The sequence below is a fragment of the Hylobates moloch genome, unplaced genomic scaffold (genome assembly GCF_009828535.3).
Source record: "Hylobates moloch isolate HMO894 unplaced genomic scaffold, HMol_V3 SCAFFOLD_12, whole genome shotgun sequence".
NCBI lineage: Eukaryota > Metazoa > Chordata > Mammalia > Primates > Hylobatidae > Hylobates > Hylobates moloch.
In genome coordinates, this window is record NW_026652287.1 from 32,600,742 (window position 1) to 32,620,115 (window position 19,374).

Below are 19,374 nucleotides of genomic sequence, written 5' to 3' on the forward strand. Positions count from 1 at the left end.
CTGTAGTCCCAGCTACTCAGGAGGCTGAGGCAGGAGAATCACTTGAACCTGGGAGGCAGATGTTGCAATGAGCCGAGATCGCGCCACTGCACTTCAGCCTGGGCGACAGAGCGAGACTCTATCTCAAAAAAAAAAAAAAAAAAAGGAAAAGATGTAACTAGCACATCAAACCCCATGATTTCAAAGATGTTATTTCTTAGAATAATAAGTATCTTTTGTTTTTGTTTTAAATGAGCCGATCTAGGGGAAAACAATAGGCAAATAATAGTACAAGTTGTACATGGGCATAACAAACTGATGTAGGTCAGAGGTGAATGACTGTGTTTGGGAAACATTGCTGTATATCGGGGGTTGGCAAACTACGGGCCAATTGGTTCACCATCTGTTTTTGTATAGCCCACAAGCTAAGAATGTTTTTTACATTTTAAAATGGTGAGAAAAAAATTAAAAGAATAATAATATTTAATGGCACACAACAATCATATGAAATTTGAATTTCAGTTTGTAAAATGTTTAATTGGAACGTAACCATGCCCATTTGTTTCCATATCGTCTCTGGCTGCTTTTGCACTACTACAGCAGGGTTGAGTAGGTGCGATAGACACTGTATGGCCTGTAAAGTCCAAAATATTTACCTTCTGGCTCCACATCATGCTGCCTCCTTCACTGAATTAAATCTCTGCATCAGACTACACCCTTGAAAATGTACAGATTTATTAATGCATCCACTTAAATTGTTTTAGTGGAATGAGCCTTTGCTATGTGAACTGTAGATTTGGGCTTCAGTTTCACTATCTATTAAAATGAAGAGGGTCGGGTTAGATTATCTCTAAGATCATTATGGAAGGGTCCTCTATTGTTCATAAATGTAAAATCACACTAGGCATTTTAATTAAAATTCTTGAAATTTTAGCCATTACCAGAGAATGAAAATAGCAGGAAAAGGAAGAAAATATAGAAAAAACTGAGTAAAGGGGATTTTCTTCAGAAACTGAATTTTCTAAAGGACTGTGCTGTCTCTAGCAACATCAAAAACTGTAAGGAAAGTATCTCCTACCTCCACTAAACCTTGCAGAATTCTGACACACATGACGCATCCGTAATGCACTCTGGCCGCAGAGGGAATGAACATGTTTAGAGTCGATGTTAAGAAGATGGCAGCTCCAAAGACCCTGAGGGACCAAAGCACTGTGTTATTCGGCAGGCCCGCTGATGGATGTGGTACTTCAGCTAAGCACCAGAAACAAACCTAACAGTTCATGAAAGATCCCTGTGGAAATCCCCGTGGAAAGATCACGCCTGTAATCCCAGCACTTTGGGAGGTTGAGGTGGGTGGATTACCTGAGTTCAGGAGTTTGAGACCAGCCTGGCCAACATGGCATAACCCCATCTCTACTAAAAATACAAAACATTAGCCAGGCGTGGTGGCTGGCACCTGTAATTTGGATAAATAGATGTGTTAGGGTCTAGTGTACTCCAAGCTAGACTCTTGGGCTTCTTTGATTCCCAAGCTCTGGCCCCTGGACCAACTATGAACACATTTTTGGCGGCACAGGGATGTCCTGCCTGGATGATGTCCTGAAAAGTTGGAGATTGGCCAGGTTCAGGTAAGCTTGCTAGAGACCTACCATCCTGCCTGGTTCCCCACTGACTGACCTTTTCTGACTGTTACTGTATGTTTGAGGTTGTTTCCTGCTTCCCAGAGCTGCTCTCAGTTTACCAGAAGGAAACACTGACTATCCAAGAAGCATTGTATGTCCTGGGACCAGCCAAGCACAAGACAGGTTGTGTACCTGTCTTAGCTCCCATTCCCTGGCCAGCCCAGGGTGCCCTTGGAAAAGAGAGCAAGCAGCATTTTCTTCCCCTCTCACATATGTTGATGATGTTTCCACTCTTTTTATGTGCTGGGAAATTATATTATGTGTGATTTTTTTCAAGGCAGAGGTGTAAGCAGTAACCCAGGAAATCATAGCAACCAATATTTTATCACTTTTTAAAAAGAATACAATAGGTAAGTAACAATAAATAAAAGACATAAATTAGACAAGAACCTAAATAAATATATGCTTATTCCTATTTAGATCTTATGTTAGTGGCTTCCAATTTTTTTTACCTTAACCCATAAACAAAATATATTTTATATTGCAACCCAGTCCATACTCATACATACAAATGTAACTGAAACGAGTCTCAAAAACCAATATTTACCCTTATGTGCAATGCATTCAGATATTTTCTATTCTATTTTATTCCATTTGATTATCTTTTCTTCTATTTCTGTCTTTCTTTTTTAAAAATGCTTATTGGTAAATCATTATATTGTTTTCACAACTATCTAATGAGTTGTGCTTTAGAATTTGAAAAAAAACACTTTTTTAAAATGGAATGCACTTCATGAAATCCATTTATGGAAAGCCATATGGGAAATACAATTGGAAGGGATCTGGAGAGATTTAGTTCACTCCTTTTCTAATACATGATACACTCTACAACATCTCCCCCAAGTGGCCATCCTCCTCTGCTTGAATACCTCCGGTGACAGAGAACTCACTGCTTCTTGAGACCACTCACTTTGTTCTTGGGTACTTTTAATTGCTCAAACACCCACTACAGAGTCTCAAGGACATTAGAGACACATCTTGCAGTCTAGAGGCAAGCCCCCGCCACTCATCTGAGAAAACATTTATGGTACTGGGTGATATTAACATAAGATTACAGAATGTCACTGGTCAAGGGGAACCGAAATACAATCTAGTCCAATGTTTCATTTCACAGATGAAGAAACTGAGGCCCAGGGAGGGAAGGAAAGTGACTCAATAGAGGTCACCCAGTGATCCAGTTAGGGGACAGGAACCATTTCTCCTGACTCAGAGTTGATTGCTCTTTTTACCACATAATCACTTGAAGAGTTACAAGGTCAATTTAATTGGATGAAAAACGAAATAAAAAGAAACTCTTGGCTGGGTGCTGGTGGCTCACACCTGTAATCCCAGTACTTTGAGAGGCTAAGGCGGGTAGATCACTTGGGGTCAAGAGTTTGAGATCAGCCTGGCCAACACAGTGAAACCTCGTCTCTACCAAAAATACAAAAGTTAGCTGGGTGTAGTGGTGCACACTTGTAATCCCAACTGTTCAGGAGGCTGAGGAACCAGAGTTGCTTGAATGCCGAGTGGGGCAAGGGAGGGGGCGGGGCAGAGGTTGCAGTGAGCCAGGATCACACCACTGCACTCCAGCCTGGGTGACAGAGTGAGACACCATCTCAAAAATAAAAATAAATTAAGATCAGGGTCATTTGGGATCAGTATCTGTGAATTGCATCTATCCAAATGGCTCCTGTTTTTCATTCTGCACCCCCAAATTGAGAGCCAGCTATGCAGAATTTATAGGTACAAAGCCACATTTCATGGTTTGTATCATGTTATATCAATTTATCTTACCTGTTAGCAGCAAACTTGTTTGAAATGAAACCACCTGGAATTTGTGTCATAATATAGCCCCAGAAAAAAGATCCATGGATAAGGCCCACTGTTTCTGGATCCCAGTTAAACTGTGCTGTCTGGAAATGAGAAATCAGATATAGTTGTGTTTGTTAGAAAAAGGCTGACAACCATTTTTCACCAATGAGCCTACACAATAATAACCTCATGAGGTCTTTCTTTTTTCATTTATTCAACACATATTTATGGAGGGCATCTTACATACTTGGGGATAGCAGCAAGCAAAAGTCCTGGGCCAGGCGTAGTGGTGTGTGCCTGTAGTCCCAGTTATTTAGGAGGCTGAGGTGGGAAGATGGCTTGAGCCTAGGAGATCAAGGCTGCAGTGAGCCAAGATAGTGCCAATGCACTCCAGCCTGGGCAACAGAGTGAAACCCCATCTTAAAAAACAAAACCAGCTGGGCGCAGTGGCTCACGCCTGTAATCCCAGCACTTTGGGAGGCCGAGGCGGGTGGATCACAAGGTCAGGAGATCGAGACCATCCTGGCTAACACGGTGAAACCCCATCTCTACTAAAAATGCAAAACAAAATTAGCTGGGGGTGGTGGCGGGCGCCTGTAGTCCCAGCTACTCAGGATGCTGAGGCAGGAGAATGGCGTGAACCTGGGAGATGGAATTTGCAGTGAGCTGAGATCGCACCACTGCATTCCAGCTTGGGCAACAGAGCAAGACTCCATCTCAAAACAAAACAAAACACAACAAACAAACAAAAAAGTCCCTGCTCTCATAGATTTCACCTTCTAATAAGAGATTATGTACAAATTTAAATATATATGTATTTATATTAATGGTCATGGTGACTCACACCTGTAATCCCAATGCTTTGGAAGGCCTAGGCAGGAAGATTACTTGAGGCCAGGAGCTCAAGACCAGCCTGGGCAACGTGGCAAGACCCCATCTCTACAAAAAATTAAAAATCTAGCCAGCTAGGCCAGGTGCAATGGCTCACGCCTGTAATCCCAGCACTTTGGGAGATAGAGGTGGATGGATCATTTGAGGTCAGGAGTTTGAGACCAGCCTAGCCAACATGGTGAAAACCCCATCTCTACTAAAAATATAAAAATCAGCTGGGTGTGGTGGCAGGCGCCTGTAATCCCAGCTACTTGGGAGGCTGAGGCAGGAGAATCACCTGAACCCAAGAGGCAGAGGTTGTAATGAGCCAAGATCACGCCACTACACTCCAGCCTGGGTGACAGAGAGAGACTCCATCTCAAAAATAATAACAATAATAATAATAATACAAACCTGGCCAGGTGTGGTGGTGTGTGCCTGTAGTCCTAGCTACTCAGGAGGCTGATGTAGGAGGATCCCTGGAACCCAGGAGTTGGTCAAGGTTAAGGTAAGCTACAAACACACCACTGTACTCCAGTGTGAGTGACAGAGCAAGACCCTGTCTCTAAAAATACATATATCTAGTGTGTGTGTGTGTATATATACATATAAAATATATATAATGTGTGTGTATATATGTATATACACAGAGAGAGAAAACACAAAATAGCAATGAATGCTATGGAGAAAATAAAATAGCTTGTGAATAAAACAAAAAATGGGGTTTTGAGGGGGCTACTAAGTTATTTACTACATTATTCAGATGACAGTTTTGTGATAGCACAAAGAGAATTAGAGTCTTAAGTCTCTCATTTCTTTTTTTTTTTTTTTTTTTTGAGACGGAGTCTCGCTCTGTCGCCCAGGCTGGAGTGCAGTGGCGCAGTCTCGGCTCACTGCAAGCTCCGCCTCCCGGGTTCACGCCATTCTCCTGCCTCAGCCTCTCGGAGTAGCTGGGACTACAGGCGCCTTAATGAGGACAATAAAGCCCATTCTACCTACCCATAGGATGTGTGGGGATAAATGGCATGAATATTTCTAATAGGTTATCTCTCTGCTTAGAGATTTTGCACTTAACAGATTAGGATAGTGACTGGCACTCAGTGTAGACTCAATAAACGTTAGCAGCCATTACTGATACGATGCTGATGGCAATGGCAACAACGCAACCTTCCACAACCCTTAGGCCATTGAAAATGTGATTCTCTAGGGCTGGAATCCCTTTCCTCATGTTCTTTCCCAGGTAAAGTAACTCATTCTGTTTAGACTCATTGTAAATGGTCCTTCCTCGGAGGAAATTTCCTGAATCCCCAAAATTGAACTGGTCCCTTTTTCCTGGGCTTGTCTTACAGACCTTTGGTCCCACAGCCATGGCACCAACACGGTGCTGTCTTCAGTGAATGGATGTCCACATGTCAATTTCCCACACAGGGCACCAAGAAACTCTAAGATAGCAGCCATGTCCTGTTTGACTTATAGTCTTAGTACCTAAATCAAACGCCTGGGAACATAGAAGGTACAAGTGTGCATTCGCCAAATGAATGAATAAATGAATGGCTTTGTAAAGCTTTTTGATATCAAAATGCAAATACAGAGTAAGAGGGTTCCTAATTATCAACATACTGTGTTTTATAGATTTTTATCACTGCTTATTTTCCTGTCACAAGTTGTTACATATTTATCCGCCCATCTGTTCAACGTTCATCCTGTGCCTCCTGAATGCAATGTTAGGTGCTGGACAGTGTAAATACAGACTCAAAGGAGCATTGTCTTTGCCTTCTAGGAGCTTACAGTCCAAGTCACTTTGGCCTATACTCTGTATTTCTCATTTTACGAATTAGAAAGTTGAAGCTCAGTGGTAAAAAGGAACTAGCAAACTATCATTAATTCAAATCAGCTCAGCAAATTTTTATTTTGTGTTTATTGTGTAACACACATAGTTCTATGCATTGGGGTACAGCAGTGAACAGCCGTGGTGACTCCTGCCTTTTTGAAGATGCCAGTGGAGGCAGCGGGTAATAAACAATTACAGGCAGAGTTAGATGGTAACCAGTGATAAGATGAAAAAATAAAGCAGGGAAGGGAATATGAAGTGTTGGATGGCAGTGAGGTGGGGTAAATTTTAGATAGAATGCCCAGGAAAGTCTTCACTGAGAAGATGAATTTTAAATAAAGACCTAAAGAAAGGAAGGGAGCAAGTCATATGGTCATTTGAGATGTGAGCTTTCCAGGCAGAGAAACAGCAAGTGCAAGGGACCCAAGGTAGGGTTGTGTCTTGCGTGTTAACGGAAAGGCAGTATGTCAGTACAGCTGGAGGGTAATGAATGAGGAGGAAGAGAATAGGTGCTAATGCAAGAGAGGTTACAATGATGAAGGGTTCTTTAAGACATCACAGGAACTCTGGCTTTTAAACAAAGAGAGATGAAAACCATTGGAAAATTTGAGCAGAGGTGGAATATGATTTCACTAAGGTGCTTTCTACAGATTTCCTCCTTTAATTTTTAAAACACCTAGAAGTAATTGCAAATGAGGAAACTAAGGCCTAGAGAGATTAATTTGCTTGTCCAAGGTCATACAACTATTTGCAAGGAAAAGGGGACGCAAAACCTCTCATCTGCCTAACCCCAAAACACGATATTCTTTCTATTGCTTGGAGAGACTTTATTTTCTTGCTAAGGAGAGACCAGACTTCTTTGCCCAGATCCACAGAATTACCCGAGGATCCAAGACAGAGGCAGAATTAGACCCTTTCTCTAACTCCCACTTCAACCAGCTGCTAATTGTCAGTCACAACATCCCTTTCTCATGCCTTTCTCTCTGGGGAAATAGTGCTTCTGTCAATCTCTGAAAGAAATAATACATGAAGAAGAGCCCCTAGGCTGCTGAGAACTGACTTTCATTGTCATTTGAGACTCATTAAAACCATAATAGTGGACTAAAGACTTGGATAGACATTTCTCCAAGGAAGACCAATAAATGGCCAATAGCTACATGAAGAGGTGGTCAATGTCACTAATCATCAGGGAAATGCAAATCAAAACCACAATAAGATGTCACTTTATACCTGTTAGGATGACTATTATCAAAAACAAAACAAAAAACAAGAAGTGTTGGTGAGGATGAAGAGAAAATAAAGCTCTTATATACTGTTGGTGGGAATGGGTGCAGCCACTATGGAAAACAGTACAGAGGTTCCTCCAAAATTTAAAAACAGAACTACTGTATGATTTAGCAATCCCACCTCTGGGCATTTATTCAAAAGAGTTGAAATCATGATCTCAAAGACATATTAGTACCCCCATGTTCACTGAAGCATTATTCACAATAGCCAAGACATGGAAAAAACCTGAATGCCCATTGACAGATGAATAAAGAAAATGTAGCTGGGGGCAGTAGCTCATGCTTGTAATCCCAGCACTTTGGGAGGCCAAGGCGGGTAGATCACTCGAGGTTCAGGAGTTCAAGACCAGCCTGGCCAACGTGGTGAAACCCTGTCACCACTAAAAATATAAAAATTAGCCTGGCATGGTGGCACGTGCCTGTAATCCCAACTACTCAGGAGGCTGAGGTAGGAGAATCGCTTGAACCTGGGAGGTGGAAGTTGCAGTGAGCCAAGATTGTGCCACTGCACTCCAGCCTGGGTGACAGAGTGAGACTCCATCTCAAAAAAAAAAAAATTCTGCAAGATGTAACAACTGGCATGAACCTGGAGGACATTACGCTCAGTGAAATGAGCCAGTCACAGAAAGACAAATACTGCATGATTCCACTTACATGACATATCTAAAATAGTCAAATTCATAGACTCAAAGAGTAGAATGATGGTTGTCAGGTGCTGGGGGAGGGGGAAATGAGGAGTTACTAATTAATGGGCAAAAAGTTTCAGTCAAGCAAAATAAACAAGCTCTAGAGATCTGCTATTCAACATTGTACTTAGAGTCAAACATAATGTATTGTACACTAAAAAGTTTTTTAAAACAGTAGTTCTCGTGTTAAGCATTCTTATCACAATAAAATTTTTTATTTTTATTAAATAAAAATTCTATTAAATTAAAATTATAAAATTTAAAAAAATGGCCCTGTATATGGACCATCACTATAATAAACCAAACACTGTGTCAGATATTGTGAAAGGCCAAAAAATGGCCCCCAAAAGATATCCACATCAAATCCCTGGGACCTATAAATGCTACTTTATCTGGAAAACAGGTCTTTGCTGATGTGAAAATGTCAAGAATCTTAAAATGAGATATCTGGACTATCCAGCTGGGCCCTAAACCCAATGACGAAGTGTCCTTATAGGAGAAAGACAGATGGAGATTTGAGACAAAAGAGGAGACATGCAGAAAGATGTCCACGTGAAGATGGAGGCAGAGATGAGAGTGACATTGTCGCACACCGAGGATCTGCTGCGGCCACTAGAAGCTGGAAGAGTCAAGGGAGGATTCTCTGCTAGAGTCTTCAGAGGGCATGAGGTCCTGCCAACGCCTTAATTTAGACCCGGTCTCCACAGCTCTGAGAGAATAAATTTCTATTGTTTTAAGCCATCAAGTTTGTGGTAATACGTTATGGCAGCCTTAGGGAACTAATATAGGTATTTAACATAGGTTAGCTTATTTAATCTTCAAAGCAGTCCTTTTATTCCCATTTCACGATAAGGGCAATGAGGGTTATCAAAGAACTTCTAGAAATGTCAGTTCTTGTCTGCTCACACTTCTGAGAGGATTCCACCTTCCCCCGCAACGTGGGATTCTCCCCCACTGACCACCACAGCTGACTGGACACCTGAGTAGAGACAGCCAAGCCAGTCGGGTGTGGTGGCTCACGCCTGTAATCCCAGCACTTTGGGAGGCCGGGGTGGACAGATCACTTGAGGTCAGGAGTTCAAGACCAGCCTGGCCAACATGGTGAAACCTCGTCTCTATTTTAAAAATACAAAAATTAGCTGGGCGTTGCGGCATGCACCTGTAATCCCAGCTACTTGATAGCCTAAGGAGTAGAACTGCTTGAACCGGGGAGGTGGAGGTTGCAGTGAGCCGAGATCATGTCACCGCACTCCAGCCTGGGCAACAGAGGAAGATTCTGTCTCAAAAAAAAAAAAAAAAAAAAAGTTTAAGACAGCCAAGCCATAGGCTAGGCTCAGCCAGTCAGCCTCTCCCTCTCTCTGTGTCTCTGTCTCTTTCTCTTTCTTTCTCTCTCTCTCTCTCTCTCACACACACACACACAGAGAGAGAGAGAGAGAGAGAGCAACCCAAACCCACAGAGATTCTAGTTAGACAATAGTGCACTCTTGAACCCAAATAAGTCCCACAGAGTCACAGAGTCAGGGCCAAGTAAATCAGCTTCCTGGCAAGACAAAGGCTCAAGTCACTTCCACTGTGGAGGGCAGTGAGAAGCCAGGGAAGAGGAAAGAAAGCAGTCCATGAGGTACCGGGGAAAACGGAGCTGACTCCAAGAAAAGCAGATGAAAGACTCTGTGGGGCAAGCAAGCTGGAGACCTTAGCAAAGGCTTCTCTAGTTCCCGTGAGGGAAAGCTCCATTCAGCACTTCTGGCAGGGCCTGTCCTGCGGCCTCAGAAAGAATTACCTAAAGACTTCCTTCCCACCTCAGGGTGGGGGACAGCCTGGGTTTCAGCCCCACCTCAGGCTGGCTTCTGTGTCCTGGGTGCAGACTGCACAAACATACACCACAGACCTGCTTTCTGCCCTTGGCTTTCACGAGATCCTCTTACAGCCCTACAATAATCCCCACTACCATTTTTGTTTGTTTGTTTGTTTATTTAGACAGAGTCTCACACATCTGGACTCACCACAACCTCCAACTCCCAGGATTCTCCTGCCTCAGCCTCCCAAGTAGCTGGGACTACAGGTGTGCGCCACCATGTCTGGCTAAATTTTTTGTAGTTTTTAGTAGAGATGGGGTTTCACCATGTTGGCCAGGCTAGTCTAGAACTCCTGACCTCAGGTGATCCACCCACCTTGGCCTCCCAAATTGCTGGGATTATAGGCTTGAGCCACCATGCCGGGCCCCAATAATCCCCTTTAAACTCTAGCCAGTTTCACTGCACTTCTCTTCTTCGCAACCAGCAATCTCTGACCAGGACACAAGGGCAACTTATTCAAGGTCCCAGAGCTCATTAAAACCAGGTCTGGCCAGTTCCAAAGCCCATGCTCTGAATCCTACAGGGCCCACGATCCATGGGAAGAACTTTGGACTTTTCCTGAGAGTAATGAGAAAACAAAATCACAAGTTTCTCAAACTTCGGTCATTTTTTTTTTTTCTTACTATATGCCAAACACTTTTCTAAGAGTTCACATGTTTTAACTCATAACTATTAAATTTAAAATATGGGCCAGGCACAGTGGTGCATGCTTGTCCCAGCACTTTGGGAGGCCAAGGCAGGAGGATCCCTTGAGGCCAGGAGTTTGAGATCAGCCTGGGCAACATGGCGTGATCCCATCTCCAGAAAAATTTTTTTTAATTAGTTAGGAATGGTGGCATGAGCCTGTGGAGCCAGCTACTCGGAAACTGAAGTGGGAGGATCACTTAAGCCCAGGAGGTCAAGGCTGCAGTGAACTATGATCACACCACTTCATTGAAGCCTGGGCAACAGAGATACCGTTTCAAAAAAAAAAAAAAGTGTTCACGCATTAGTTAAAATCACTCCTCATACCCCTTGTAGAATATATGCCACATATTTGAAAGATCTACCTATTCATACTGCTTATTTCTCTCCTTCTTTCGAAATAAAGATTTAAAGATATCTGAGTGCCAAATATCTAGTTTTTCCCTTAAAACAGAAAAACCAAACAAACGTACCAGCCATTCAGAGCCTTTTTTAATACGATTAGCAAAGTATTTGTCATTTGGTTGAACATGCTCAGTTGATATCTAAGCTTTGTTCTAGGTGGACAAGAGAAATAATCTGCTATAAATTAGAGCTGTGCTAGAGTTACTGATACTAAATCCCTACTCCTGAGTCCAGAGGAAAAAAATTTAAACCATATTTCAGATTTTAATCAGTTTCTCTAAGACTCCAGAGGGCACAGCCGTAGAAACCAGAGAGCGCACACTAGCATTGTTCCTCGGGTTTATCAAAATGTCTTTTCCATATGCCTCAGAGCAGACTCTGTTGACCGAGGTCTATCTTTTCAGGCAACAAACAAATGCAAAACAGCATCTCATTTTGATCTGGGCCTCAGCAGACAAGTTTTAATTAGCTGGTCTTGCTCACAAAAGGCTGAAAGAATGCATGTGATACACATCTGAAACCTTGCAAATATACATCATTCTTTATTTTAAAAATGCATGATATGCCCTTCTACCTCTATCCCCACAGCCCACAAAAGACAGGATATCCTTTTAGGACAGATTTGGCTGTGGCATCAAATAGAGCCTAGTTAGGAGGATCTCCATGGTGCTGTTTTCCTCTGGCAGAATAATCTCTTGGTTTGAAAAAAGCAAAAACAAATAGCTTACAGACCAACTAAAGACTTCTTTTTGACAGATTGAAATCAAATTTTCTCAAACCAGTGCCTGGCAGGAGACTGTGCCAGATGATGCTAATAGATATGGCATGAAAGAGAGCATTCCATGATCAAGTCAGTCCAGGAAATACTGCCTACCACGTCTCCCTCTTGGAAAGTCTCATAGGACACAGCACAGTATGGGCTCCAGGTCTCACACTGCCTTCTTCATGGCACAGCCTGCAGCGCAGTGATTTCCCAGACACTAGTTCAAAAAACTGTGATCTAAATGTTTCTTCAAATAGGGGGAGGGACCAGAGGACTATTAAATGTCTCTCTGCAAATGAACGGATTTCTGCATGAGTCATTGCAGTGTGTGAGTTTAGTACGATGAAACATGCATTTATGGGGTGTCCACTGGGCAGACATTTTTGTTTGTTTCTTTTCCCCCATAACCTCAATACTTCTCTAGGTCTATCGTTTAAGCAGCAAACCAGATTTTATATTTCCAGTGATTCCTAAAACAATACTATTTAAGTGACTTTGAAGTATCCTTGCTTATAACTATGATGGCCTCCGAACTGGCCCTGTGGCCTCCATTCCTATCTCACCTCAATCTGGCCCCCTGCGATGGGGCAGTGACTAATCTGGAGCACAGATGTGATCATTCCATGCTTGCAGCCCCTTGCTACATGCCTACCAGGCTGTGGATGATCAGTCCCCTATTTACTTCGCTGCCTCCACCTCAACGTGCTCTACCCAATCACTGGGAGTTCTCAACCTGGAGTCTGTGGATGGAATCCTGTGCATCTGAGAACTTGGATGGGAAAAAAACATGCATCTTTATTTTCACTCTTAACCAAAATTTAGCATTTTCTGCCATTATGAATGTAGGCAACAAGCCACAGTCATATGACTAGTACCTATGACTCTGTCCCACGTGGAAATCGTAAATATGTTCAAATCATATTACAGTCATGGCCACTATTTCCAACAATGGCTTACGTTCCAACTTAAAATCACAGTGAATGTTAGAGCTGATGCTAGATTTTGTCACTGATGTACTACTAAAGAAGCCCATATGTTTCTACGTCACAAACGTGATTTTTAAATGTTTTGGTATTTATATTTTAATATAATTGGCTTCTTTTGTCATCCTTTGTGTTTTATTCTAAGAACTTAAAACATTACTTTGGCAAAGGTTCATTAGTCATCTCCAGGAGTCCATGACACAGAAAAGATGATGAGCTCCTGTTTCAGTTCCTAAAATATACCTACATAGCATGTGTACGTTCTCTCTCTCTTTCTCTCTCTCTCTCTGTCTCTTTCTTACAGTCCTTCACAGTACCTTTTTCTTCAAACATTCTTCTTCCCACCACACCACACCCTCTTTGCCTGGTCCAGCCATCACTTTGGGAATTTGTTCACAATAGCGAAGTCTGAGCTGGGCCCTCTCCTATGAGCCCAAGCATCCTGTGTACCTCCAACACAGCACCTACCCCCTCAAACTGTCATCACTTACTTGTCTCAATGAGGACAGGGCCCAGTCTAGGTTGTTCACCTTTCTATCCCCATCACTTTGCACAGTGCCCAGCACAAGTAGCCACTCTCCATTTTTGTCATATCACTGAAGGAATTGCAGGGCTTTGTCTCAAGGAGCAAAGTATTGACACAGCTGCAGTCAACAGTTTCCTCAGGATTGTAGTCTCAGCTACTGATCTGAGATGCTGAGATGCTGAGATGGGAGGAGCTACTCATCTGAGATGCTGAAATGGGAGGATGCTGAGATGGGAGGGTCATTTCAACCTGGCAGGTTGGGGCTGCAGTGAGCCAAGATCGCACCACTGTACTCTAGCCTGGGAGACCAAGTGAGACCCTGTCTCAAACAGAAAAGTCTTCCACCATGGATTGATACCAACCTGAATTTCTGGTTTTCCATCGACGTATACGGTGCTATTGTTGACCATTTCCACAATGGCAACTCCCAGATTGCACCGGATCCCAAAGGAAATGCAGAATCCCAGCCCACTCATGATAGCAATGATGTAACGCTTGGGGAGGCCGCAGCAGCGGCAGTCACAGAGTGGGGGGCTTGGCCTGGACGTCTGCACCGGCCTTCCTTCTTCATTCAGCTCAATGTTATCTTCTTCCTCAGTGGTCCCATCGATTTTTCTACATGGGAAAAAGGATAGGCAGAAAATAAAAGGCAGGATTAAAGGAAAAAGAAAGTATACTAAGCAAAAAGAAAAAAGGTACCAGCAGATGAAAAACAAAAAGGAAGACCCATAGTAGAATACTATGGGGGTATTACTATTATTATTAAAGTAAGTTATTATTATTATTAAATATTATTATTATTATTAAAGTAAGTTATAGTGGCTAAAACTACTGATGTTGTGGGTATTGTGTGAGACTTTTATAAACATTCAGTCAATCATTTAAATCTTATAACAACCTCATGAGGTAGATAGTGTCATCATGCATTTTATAGATGAGGAAACTAAGTCATTTGAGGTGGGATAGAGGCCCGAGTCCAGAGTCTATGTCTAAAACAATATGCTGTACTGCATTTCCTGCTGAAAGAGCATTGACAGACTTTGTTCACATTGCTCGACCCAGCTATTACAGTTGACCTTAATCTTTCTAAGTCTTTTTTTTTTTTTTTGAGACAGAGTTTTGCTTTTGTTGCCCAGGCTGGAATGCAATAGCACGATCTCAGCTCACCACAACCTCTGCTTCCCAGGTTCAAATGATTCTCTCACATCAGTCTCCCGATTAGCTGGGATTACAGGTCTGCACCACCACGCCAGGCTAATTTTTGTATTTTTAGTAGAGACGGGGTTTCTCTGTGTTGGTCAGGCTGGTCTCAAACTCCTGACTCAGATGATCCGCTCACCTCGGCCTCCCAAAGTGCTGGGATTATAGGTGTGAACCACTGTGCCCGGCCTAATTTTTCTAAGTCTTAATAAAATACTAAGTGGAGGTGGAGAGGGACATTTTCTATCACAATGCATACCCATTTGGTTGTATATCCTTTTCTCCTTAGATGGTTCCTCCAAGGAGGTGATCCTCCAGCACCTTTTATTCATATGGTAGAATTTTTCACTGACCTCTATAGATTCCAGTTATGGCACATTCATTATAGTGAATTTATCTCTTCTTTTTAAAAAAAGTAATTGGGTAAACTGAACCCTATCTGTCAATTATAAAGGAAGTTGTATCCTCTTACTTATTGTCATCTTTCTGAGGATGCTGTCATGGCCCACTTAAGGTCAAATATTTTTAAAAATAATCAAAGCTTGCAAGTTTTCATGAATATTAAATGCAGTGATAAATAGCTAATATAATGGTTAACCCAATAGTTTGGATGAAACACAAGTCATTTGCCCACCAGTTCATATGAAAGATAACCTTGGCAGGTTTTGTTTGTTTGTTTGTTTGTTTGAGATGGAGTCTCGGTCTGTCGCCAGGCTGGAGTGCAGTGGTGCGATTCTCGGCTCACTGCAATCTCCGACTCCCTAGCTCAAGCAATTCTCCTGCCTTAGCTTCCCAAGTAGCTGGGATTACAGCCATGCGCCACCACACCCAGCTAATTTTTGTATTTTTAGTAGAGACGGGGTTTCAACATGTTGGCCAGGATGGTTTTGATCTCCTGACCTTGTGATCTGCCCACCTTGGCCTCCCAAAATGCTGGGATTACAGGCGTGAGCCACCGCCCCTGGCACCTTGGCAGGTTCTTGTGACTCAAGGAAAATCAAATTTCCAGCACAAGTATAGAGAAACAAATACACTGGATTCAATTCAGTTCATCAGATATATATTGAGTGCCTACTATGTCTCAGGTACTGGGCTAAGTATTGGGGAGCAATAGAGAATGTGACATGTTCTCTGCCTTCTTCCAGCTCTTAGGCTGGTGGGGAAGAAAAACACATATACAAGCAGCTATAATTACCTGATGATGCGGGTTTTATTGAAATCAAAGTGAAAAAGCAATGGTAAAACAGGGGAAGGAGCTTTGAATTTCAACTTGTGAGCCCAGAGTAGAAGCTTAGTAAATGTGCCAGAACATTAAAGCAATCGGAAAAGAACTCTAACCATTTCCCTACCGATGTACCTACCTACCTGCCGGCCTGCATTTATACTGATGGGGTCTATGTAGTTGTCCATGCTTCTAGCTAAGGCCAGCCCCTCTCCTTGGACACTAGATCTCGTCCCCTTTTATCCCCTCATGAATATTGCTCCAGAAATCCCCACCCCCCACGCTTCATTCATTATGTTCTCCTCCCTAGTATAATAGATCATTCCTGTTGCCTATAAATAAGCTTTATTCCTCCCATATTAGAATCTAAAATAAAAGACATTTTCTCTTTCAGTTATCCTCCTATTTCTCATTTTCTTTTTTTAAGAAAGAAATGACTGTCTTCAATTCCTCTCCTCCTGTTCTCTCCTCGACCCACTCCAGCCAGGTATTCCCAACCTGAGCCTCCAAAACTGCTCTTCTTAAGGTTATCAATGCCCTCCTCATGGCTCAGTCCAAAGGTCATTTTCAGTCCTTGTCTGATTTAATCAACCTAGCAGCAGCATCTGACACAATTGACCACTTTCTCTTCCTTGGCCATTTTATGTTTTTCCAGGAAAACACTAGGTCATCCTCCTAATTCTTCTGTTTTGTCTCTTACAGCTGATTCCTTCTTTCCTTGACCTATATATGCTAGAATGCCTAGGACTCCGTTCTCGGGTCTCTTGCTTTATATCTATGCCCTATAGGTCATCTAAAGCAGGCTCTGGGCTTTAGATACCATGTATATGCTAAAAGCTCCCAATCTTTATAACTAGACTTATCTGACATCTCCTTGGACACCTAAAAGGCAGCTTAAACTTAACATGTCCAAACTGACTTCCCCTAAAAAAAATTAATTCCTGAAGTTATTCTCATCATAAGTAATGACAATTTTGCTACTTTGGTTGCTCCAGCAAAAATCTTGAAGCCATCAGGCTGGGTGCGGTGGCTCACGCCTGTAATCCCAGCACTTTGGGAGGCCAAGGCAGGTAGATCACCTGAGATCAGGAGTTCGAGACCAGCCTGGCCAACACGGCAAACTCCGTCTCTACTAAAAATACAAAAATTAGCTGGGTATGGTGGCACGCGCCTGTAGTCCCAGCTACTCAGGAGACTGAGGCAGGAGAATCACTTGAATCTGGGAGGCGGAGGCTGCAGTGAGCCGATATAGCGGCATTGCATTCCAGTCTTCATGACAGTGAGACTCCGTCTCAAAAAAAAAAAAAAAAAAAAGCTTGAAGCCATCTTGGATGCCTCACTTCTCCAATCTATGTCCAGCTGAGGAGCTCATGTACCTTACTTTCAATTTTGAGTCCCCGCTTACTCAGCTGTGTGACTTTAGCCTAATTACTTAACCTCCTTGGACTTCAGTTTCTTCATCTGTAAGCTAGGAATTATAATAGTTTCTTCCTCATAGGGTTGTTCTTAGGATTGTCATAAATGAGTTATTAAACTTAGGTAATTTAGAACAGAACTTGCCACATAATAAAAAGCAACATATGACAGCTATTTTCATTACATTAATCCTCACCATCACTTAATGAGTCTATGATGCTAGACTAAGCATTGATGCCATTAGCTCTGAGAGGCAGTTGGATGATAGGACTTTATAATGGGCTGCCCTAGTAGTCTCCAGGAATTTCTGGCAACCAAATACGTATAACTTCAGTAGGATGGAAAACTGATGCTCTAGGCCTGGCGTGGTAGCTCACGCCTATAATCCCAGCACTTTGAGAAGCTGAGGTGGGCAGATCACCTGAGGTCAGGAGTTCGAGACTAGCCTGACCAACACGGCAAAACCCCCGTCTCTCCTAAAAATGCAAAAATTAGTCAGGCATGGTGGCGCACACCTGTAGTCCCAGCTACTCCGGAGGCTGAGGCATGAGAATCAGTTGAACCTGGGAGGCAGAGGTTACAGTGAGCCAAGATTGCACCACTGCGCTCCAGCCTGGGCAACAGAGTGAGACTCCATCTCGAAAAAAAAAAAAAAAAGAAAGAGAAAAAGAAAACTGATGCTCTAATATTGACACATTACTATAATAGTATATTCCTAGCAGCTAAAACAAGGATAATATGTAACGACCACAGTAATACTTGTATGAGGCAAATTCAGTTCTCTCCCTCTGCCCTCCTCTACAGATACTTTCGTGTAATTCTCTTATTTGATCATTAATACAGCTCAGTGAGACATGGGAAATCTAATACTCCCATTTGACACAAAATACAACTGTAGTTCAGAAAGCAAGAACAAATTGGCCAAGGTCACACAGCCCGTAGTGGGTAGAGGCAAGATATGAAACTCTTCTCCTTTGCTGTCTAGGTCCCTTGGGCCCCTTTCCTGTGTGTTCCCAGCACACCAGGCCATGCTCCTTCTCAATGATCTTCCTGAGTCACTTTGTCATCTGCACCTGTTACTTTGTAGTCCTTGCCCAGCCATCATGATTCAGAAGAGCAGGGTAAGAGAATGGACTCTGGACTGAGAGATGCCCAGTGCTGTCTCTCCCATGTGCTAGCTCTGTGACTTTGGCTAAATTACTTGATCTTCTACTAGTCTTCCAGGGATGCTGTAACAAAGCACCACAAACTAGGTGGCTTAAACAACAGAAATGTATTTTCCTGTAATTCTAGAGCCAGAAATCTGCGGTCCAGGTTTCAGCAGGCCTTGGTTTCTTCTGAGGCCTTTCTTTTTGGCTTGCAGATGGCTGTCTTCTCCCTGTGCCTTCACATAGTCTTCCTTCTATGTATCTGTGTGTCCCAATTTTTTCTTCATATAAGGACATCAGTCATATTCAATTAGGGCCTACCGTAAGGACCTCATTTAACCTTAATTACCTTTTTAAAGATCCTATCTCCAAATATACTCATATTCTGAGGTACTGAGGGTTAGAATTTCACCATAATGAATTTGGGCAGATTCATATGAAGACACAATTCAGCCCGTAAGAATCCCTATCTCTAAACTGGGCTAATCGTAATGGGTATCTCACAGGGTTGTTCAATGATTGATGCATGTAAATGATTCACGGCAGTGCCTGGTATGTAAAAAGTGCTTTATATTAATAAGTGGTAAGTACTATCACTATTGCTATTAATAAAGTGTCACCAGTCGTAAGCTTAGCCCTCTCTATATACATGTAGATGCTTTAGATGAAGGCTAATGAAAACTGAAAGCGCTGTGGGGCTTTGCAGTGCTTAATTGCAGACAGCCCCAGCTGCTGTGCTCTGAATCAACCACCCATTTGGCGTGGGGACAGCGCTTCTTTCTCACAGGCTGTTATTCTGCCAAGAACTGAGCACCGCAGGGATGTGAGGCCGTTCTTTCCTGCCAGAGGCAGGACTCCTCTGACAGTGACTGGCTCCAGGACTCCGCACTGGCCGTGCCAAAATTTCCCAGTATTGTAATATAGTCTGAAAGTCTTCCCACCTAGCTTTTCTTCCTTCCCTCTCTCCTACACAGGTAGCAGTTTGAATGCTCTCCCAGCCTCCTCCAGCTCCTTCCCCATTTTCCCTCAATAAATCTCTTGGC

The 19,374-nt window shown here is 42.7% G+C and overlaps 1 protein-coding gene across 2 annotated transcripts in view; it reads right to left on the reverse strand.

The window, feature by feature from the left end:
* Positions 1–19,374, reverse strand: part of SLC17A8 (solute carrier family 17 member 8) — a 64,749-nt gene that overhangs the window by 27,266 nt on the left and 18,109 nt on the right. For both annotated transcript variants that reach the window (XM_032168906.1, XM_032168905.2), the window contains exons 2-4: positions 13,708–13,960; positions 3,438–3,556; positions 1,058–1,172 (exon numbers count right to left, since the gene is read on the reverse strand). In XM_032168906.1, the coding sequence (XP_032024797.1) occupies positions 1,058–1,172; positions 3,438–3,556; positions 13,708–13,960 (487 nt within the window). The remainder of the gene's footprint in view (positions 1–1,057; positions 1,173–3,437; positions 3,557–13,707; positions 13,961–19,374) is intronic.